Source organism: Marmota marmota, unplaced genomic scaffold (assembly GCF_001458135.2).
Source record: "Marmota marmota marmota unplaced genomic scaffold, marMar, whole genome shotgun sequence".
NCBI classification, from domain to species: domain Eukaryota; kingdom Metazoa; phylum Chordata; class Mammalia; order Rodentia; family Sciuridae; genus Marmota; species Marmota marmota.
In genome coordinates, this window is record NW_026000019.1 from 28487331 (window position 1) to 28493916 (window position 6586).

Here is a 6586-nt window from a genome sequence, read left to right on the forward strand (position 1 = left end):
CCTTAGTCCCAGTTTCCCTGCTTCAAGAGACACCAGGTTCAGAGAGACTGATCCTGAGATCTCCAAGTTCCCAGTGTCTCTGGGGTGGGTTCATGTGGAGTGTACTGGAACCAACCATGCATTGGGATAGTGACAATGGCCTGAACTGGAGGGTTCCCTGTAGGAGGTTGTCTTGGGAAGAGTGTGGCATGGAAATAGTTAAACTACCTGTACAGATTTTAAAAGGAGACCGAAGCCCTTGAAATAAGAGTGCTGCAAGGGAGGTGGGTGGGACTCCAGAGCTTCTGTAGTCCAGGCAGAGGCCTGTGGTGCCCTGAGCTGCACAGTGGTGCCAAGTGCAGTCTTCCCCTGTTGCAGGTCCCTTGGCCTCACATTCCGAGTGAGACCTCTCCTTGGGGCCCTGGGGGTGGGGGTGTGGAGAGGCAGTTCCATGTACAAAGAGGAAGGAGCTGTGGGGATTGGTTGCCTAGCGCTTGCTCCTTTTCCGTGGAGCAGGGAGGAGCCCAGGGATGGTGCAGAGAGACAGGAGTCTGTTGGGATCTGAGTGCCCACTGCATGTGACGCTGACATTCATCCACAAATGAGGAAAATGAAAATGAAGTAACCTGCTCTAGAGAGCATATCTAGTGAGTGTTGGGGTCAGGATTTGAACCCAGATCTGGCTCCAAAGCAGGTCTCTGCTTTCTGGCTAGTGCAGGGGAGAGGACCTTGCTGGGAGAGGGAACTGAGCAGCAGCTGATTTCCTAAGGTTGTGGGGGTGACTTTCCCACGGGGATCTCCAAGCATCAGCAGCTGTGGAGCCAGGAAGGTGGGAGGGGGCCTCCTGAGCAATCTGCCCTAAGGCAACCTGGGAAGATATCTGCTTGACTACCTTGCCTTCACCCTGATTATGAAATGTGCCTGGAGCTGGGTCCTCCTGAGTCACACCCTCACTAGCTGCTAGCTGGCTGTCAGAGGTAGAAGCTCTCAGTTCTCTTTTAGTGCAGAAATTGAAGCCTGGAAGAGGAAGGGACTGGTTCCAGACCAAACCACTGGAGATGAGGATGGGCCCGAAAGCCACCTCCTGCTAGCTTGTGGCCTATCAAACTACTGACCATGTGTTCTCCCCGTGACTCAGCCTGAGGGAGAAGAAAGGGGCCTAGAGCTGGAGGGTGGAGCTGACCCCTGGGTATTTTTCTACAATCCTAGCAGAAAGGCTCTAGAATACCCCTGGGAAGCCTGGAAATGACTGTGGTTGGTAAGGTCCCTTTGGGAGCCTCCCCTTGGAGTCTCCTCATCTTTCTCCCTGGTTTTGTCCCTCTGCAGAGGACTTTCCGGGATAGTAGGATATTGATCAAAACACTGTATTTCTCCTGCCTTACTTTTCTCATCTGTAAGCTGGGAGCAAAGCAGCCTCCTTACATCCTGGGGTTCTGTGATCTTATCTGATAGGAGCTGTGGAAAGGTGAAGGGAGAGAAGGAAGCAGTTGAGTGATCCAAGGCTGTCTAAGTTATCTCCTGGGACTGGATGGAGTCTGGTGTAGAGGAGAAAAAATGGGCTGCTGGGGGCTTAGGGCCTGCCAAAAAAAGGAGCTATATGTAAATGATGCATATCATATGCAAATGAAGGCTTTGTTAGGGAGTTGGGGGGGGAGGTGCAGTGTAAATCAGCTGGGCTAGCCAGAAGATTGGCAGGCACTGGGGGAGGGAATCTTCTGCCCCAGGCAGGGCAGAGCCTGGTTCTTGCAGCAAAAGCCCCAGCTGCCTTGGCAACTCTGTGGGGTAGGAGAAGCAGTGAGCTCATGGCACAGCTGGAGTGGGGAGGGCATTGTGTGATGAGAACTGACTGGGTCTGTGCCCTGTCCAGAGAGGGCCACTGGCTCCATTGTCTGGCCTAGGTGACATAGCTAATAAGCCAATAAGCCCTTGAGCAATATTTTTTGGATTCCCCTCCAGCAAAGGAGGTCTTGGGATTCCTGAATCAGAAGGCTCCCCTGACCAAGTCCTAAAAAAGCAGAAGCAGACATGGAAGTGGGGAATGGGGTAGGAGAGGTAAGGTCTACATGGAAATGAAACAGGTAAAGTCAGGGAATCAGATGCTTATAGGTGCTCTGTTTCTGGCCAGCCAGAAATGGGATGTATTTGAGTTCTAAGGCAAACCTGGGCCTATGTCACTTTCTTGAGACCCAGCATCCCTTCCCTGTTCTTGATCAGAGGCTGGCCCTCTGTGTACCAACCTTCTCTGGGTTTCCCTTCCTTTCACAGTCAGGGTCAAGAATGGTGCTGGTGGTCTTGGACATGGAATGGGGACCTAGATACCTCCTACTCCTCTGCCTTTCCCTACAGGAGTCGTGTGTTGTGCCCGGGAGGTGCTGGTCCCCATGGGGCCCCTGTACCGAGTGGCTGGCACAGCTGTCTCCATCTCCTGCAATGTGAGTGGCTACGAGGGCCCTGCCCAGCAGGACTTTGAGTGGTTCCTGTACAGGCCTGAGGCCCCAGAGGCCGCACTGGGCATCATCAGCACGAGGGATATACGGTTCTCCTACGCTGTGTTTGGGCCCCGTGTGGCGGCTGGTGAAGTGCAGGTGCAGCGTCTACAGGGTGATGCCGTGGTACTCAAGATTGCCCGCCTGCAGGCCCAGGATGCTGGCATTTACGAGTGTTACACTCCCTCCACAGATGCCCAATACCTGGGCAGCTACAGTGGCAAAGTGGAACTGAGAGGTACTGGGCACTGGGATGGGATGGGCCATATCCACCCTCAGGTTTTGCATTTGAGGAAGTTGAGGACCAAAGTATGACCTCAGAGTCACCCAATGAGTCATTGGCTGTTGTGGGACCAAACGTAGATCTCTTTTTTCGCAGTCCGTTGCTTTTCTTCTATCAGACTACTTTTTGGGAGAAGAGTAAGTGTCCTTCACTATCTAGTCCCACTCTTGGATTGGATGGGGAAGTGTGATGGATTGAATACTCTATTCCTAGAGAGTCCAGGACCCAGATGTGGGGAGGGAAAAGTATAGATGGGTAGGAATTATGCCATGGGATATTCTTACGCTCTTAAGTTTGTCCTCTGAGAAGGAAAACAGGGCTAGTTTTCCAAGTATTTCAAATAGGTGCCAGTCTTTAACACAACAGGGAGAGGCAATGGGCTGATTCTGGGAAATTCAACAAGTATTTATTGAGCGCCTTGGTGTGCCCAGCACTGTGTTTGGCACCACTGAGTTACAAAAGAAATAATATAACATGCAATCTTTGCCTTTTGGAGCTCAGGCAGTTCAGGGGATGGATTGTACACAGGAAATAGTAACAAGCCAGCTCCCAGCCTTCCCTCATGCCAGCTGTCCTCTCCAGTTCTTCCAGATATGCTGCAGGTGTCTGCTGCTCCCCCAGGGCCACGAGGCCGTCAAGCCCCGACCTCACCACCACGCCTGTCGGTGCACGAGGGGCAGGAGCTGGCCCTGGGCTGCCTGGCACGGACAAACACAGAGAAGCACACACACTTGGCTGTGTCCTTTGGACGAGCTGTACCTGAGGCTCCAGTGGGTCGAGCCACTCTGCAGGAAGTGGTGGGACTCCGGTCTAACTTGGCTGTGGAGGCTGGACCCCCCTATGCTGAGCGGCTAGCTGCAGGGGAATTGCGGCTTGGCAAGGAAGGGGCTGATCGGTACCGCATGGTGGTCGGGGGCGCCCAGGCCGGAGATGCAGGCACCTATCACTGTACTGCTGCTGAGTGGATTCAGGATCCTGATGGCAGTTGGGCACAGATTGCAGAGAAAAGGGCTGTCCTGGCCCATGTGGATGTGCAGACACTATGTGAGTGCCACACGTCTTGCCACAGAAGGGGGTGTCTCAGTGGGGTCCCAGAGTTAGTAGATTATCATTGCCTGACTCCAGGGAACTCATCTTGCATAGATGAGTTCTTTGTCTTGCATAGGGTGAGCCCCACTGTTGGCACTGCTCTCCTCTCTACCCATGACAGATTTTCTTTACTTGGAAATTGGGCATGGAGATAGAAGGGCCATGGGTGAAAGGCAGGATTCAGGCCTCTGGGCAGGGGAGATGGTTACACCAAGTGAAGGGCGGACAGGAGGCCTGCAAATTGTTGCTATCCAGGAAGGAATTACAGGTGGGGAATCAGGTGCCTTTGGGTCCCCACCTCTGAGACGCCCTTCTTCCTCACGTTTCAGCTAGCCAGTTGGCAGTGACAGTGGGGCCTGGTGAACGTCGGATTGGCCCAGGGGAACCTTTGGAACTGCTGTGCAATGTGTCAGGGGCACTGCCCCCACCAGGCCCTCATGCTGCATACTCTGTGGGCTGGGAGATGGCCCCTGCAGGGGCACCCGGGCCTGGCCGCCTGGTAGCCCAGCTGGACACAGAAGGCGTGGGCAGCTTGGGCCCTGGCTATGAGGGCCGGCACATTGCCATGGAGAAGGTGGCATCTAGAACCTACCGTCTACGGCTAGAGGCTGCCAGGCCTGGGGATGCGGGTACCTATCGCTGTCTTGCCAAAGCCTACGTTCGAGGGTCTGGGACGCGGCTTCGAGAAGCAGCCAGTGCCCGCTCCCGGCCTCTTCCTGTGCATGTACGGGAGGAAGGTGAGATGGGGTTGTGTTCTCAGCAGGGTTTGGGGCTTCTAGGACCCTTTCCTTCTATTTCTGTGCCCCTATCCCAGTTCATTAGCTGTTGCCGTTCTTCAGTCTCATTCTTCCATCAGGATTGTGGGAATAACCTGAGTTTTCTGGATACTTGCTTCAACACTAACCCTGACACCATAAATCCTGACTCTTCGCTCTCTGATCCCATGTCCTTCATTTTGCAGGAGTGGCACTGGAGGCTGTGGCATGGCTAGCAGGGGGCACGGTGTACCGTGGGGAGACTGCATCCCTGTTGTGCAACATCTCTGTGCGTGGCGGCCCGCCAGGGCTGCGGCTGGCTGCCAGCTGGTGGGTGGAGCGACTAGAGGAGGGGGAGCTGAGCTCTGGCCCCGCCCAGCTGGTAGGCGGTGTGGACCAGGATGGTGTGGCAGAGCTGGGGGTCCGGCCAGGTGGAGGCCCTGTCAGCGTGGAGCTGGTGGGTCCCCGAAGCCATCGACTGAGACTGCACAGCTTGGGGCCTGAGGACGAAGGTGTGTACCACTGCGCCCCCAGCGCCTGGGTGCAGCATGCTGACTACAGCTGGTACCAGGCAGGCAGTGCCCGCTCGGGGCCCGTCACAGTCTACCCCTACATGCATGGTGAGTGACTCCCCTCCCTCCACCTGCCATACCTCTGTTGCCTCCCAGCCCTTGTCCTGTTCTTCCCTTTCCATCTTCCCAACCTCCTGCTGCTATCACTTCGCATGAAGAGCCCCTGTGTGCCCATCTGTGCCATGGCAGAGGGCAGGCAGGGAGCAGGGAGGGCTCTCTGTGCATGTAGGGGGTGAGTTCAGAGAACCTGAAGGCGAGAGTGTGACGGAGGGTGGGGAACGATGGCACTCCACCTGAACACAGCCATCCTCTCTCACCCAGCTCTGGACACCCTATTTGTGCCCCTTTTGGTGGGTACAGGAGTGGCCCTAGTCACTGGCGCCACCATTCTTGCCACCATCACCTGCTGCTTCATGAAGAGGCTCCGAAAACGGTGATTCCTTGCTCCACAGGTGAGGGGAAGAAACCTTAGCCCTGTCTTCTTTAGGCTTCCCCAAACTGATGAGTGGCTTCCTCCTGGGCCCCACCTGGAGGAGGAGCAACCAGCATGGTTCTGTAGGATCCTGTTAGTGGGGCGAGGGCCGAGAGGGAGCTGCACTTAGGGCTTGTCCTCAGTCCACGCTGCATTCTCTCTCCAGTTCTTGCAGGTGTCAACTGTCTTCCAGCCAGCTCCAAGTCCTCCTCTGGTTGCCCGGATACCCTCTCCCTCTGGCCACCCTTCCTTTAATTTATTTGACCTACCCCCATGCAAAGTGGGAGACATGGCCCCATGCCCCACACTTTCCTGCCCCGGCTCCTCCCTCTGGCCTCTGTTCTTGGTCTTATAAAAAGGCTATTCCATGTCCTTGAACTAGTTTTTCTAAAATGTGAATAAATTTGTTTTATAAAATCCAGGCCTAGCTGTGTCTTCTCCTGCCATGAAGCTGTAAAAGGCTGGGGTATGCAGTAGGGAGGTTGTTGGGGGCTGATAACCTGGACACACCACGCCTCTCTTCCCACCATAAACACCATCTGGCCTCCATGGGCCTTGTCATCCACCCCAGGAGGAGACACCTGGGTCCCATCTGCTGCCTGAATTGTCAGTGCTGAACCAACTCCTAAGGGGGCTCCTGTTTGGGGAGGGGAACCTTCTCCCACATTATGGGCAGGGACTTCCAGGTGCAGCGCCTTTCTGAGCTCCCCTGACTTGGCCACAGCCCTCTGCCTGTCTTCATTTTCCTAGTCGAGCTAGTTTCAAACTTGTCTCCTCCCTCTAAGCCCTGGGGCCTCAGTCTTTTTCCTCCTGACCTTAATTATGCTTTCTGACACAGCAGAATAGGCTTCCTAGAACAGGGACAACAGCATTCAGGGGAGGGCCTCCATTGACTTTGTCCACCAAGCTGCTACCCCTACATACCCCACCCTGCTGGCTTCCCCACCCTG

At 55.1% G+C, this 6586-nt stretch overlaps 1 protein-coding gene across 2 annotated transcripts in view; it reads left to right on the top strand.

Moving 5' to 3' along the window:
* The window catches only part of Igsf8 (immunoglobulin superfamily member 8), a 6846-nt gene extending 793 nt beyond the window's left edge, over positions 1-6053 (top strand). For both annotated transcript variants that reach the window (XM_015492014.2, XM_048810188.1), the window contains exons 2-7: positions 2326-2703; positions 3331-3792; positions 4167-4574; positions 4799-5212; positions 5486-5616; positions 5803-6053. In XM_015492014.2, the coding sequence (XP_015347500.1) occupies positions 2326-2703; positions 3331-3792; positions 4167-4574; positions 4799-5212; positions 5486-5601 (1778 nt within the window). In that variant the 3' untranslated portion in view covers positions 5602-5616; positions 5803-6053. The remainder of the gene's footprint in view (positions 1-2325; positions 2704-3330; positions 3793-4166; positions 4575-4798; positions 5213-5485; positions 5617-5802) is intronic.
* Positions 6054-6586: the final 533 nt, after the last annotated feature.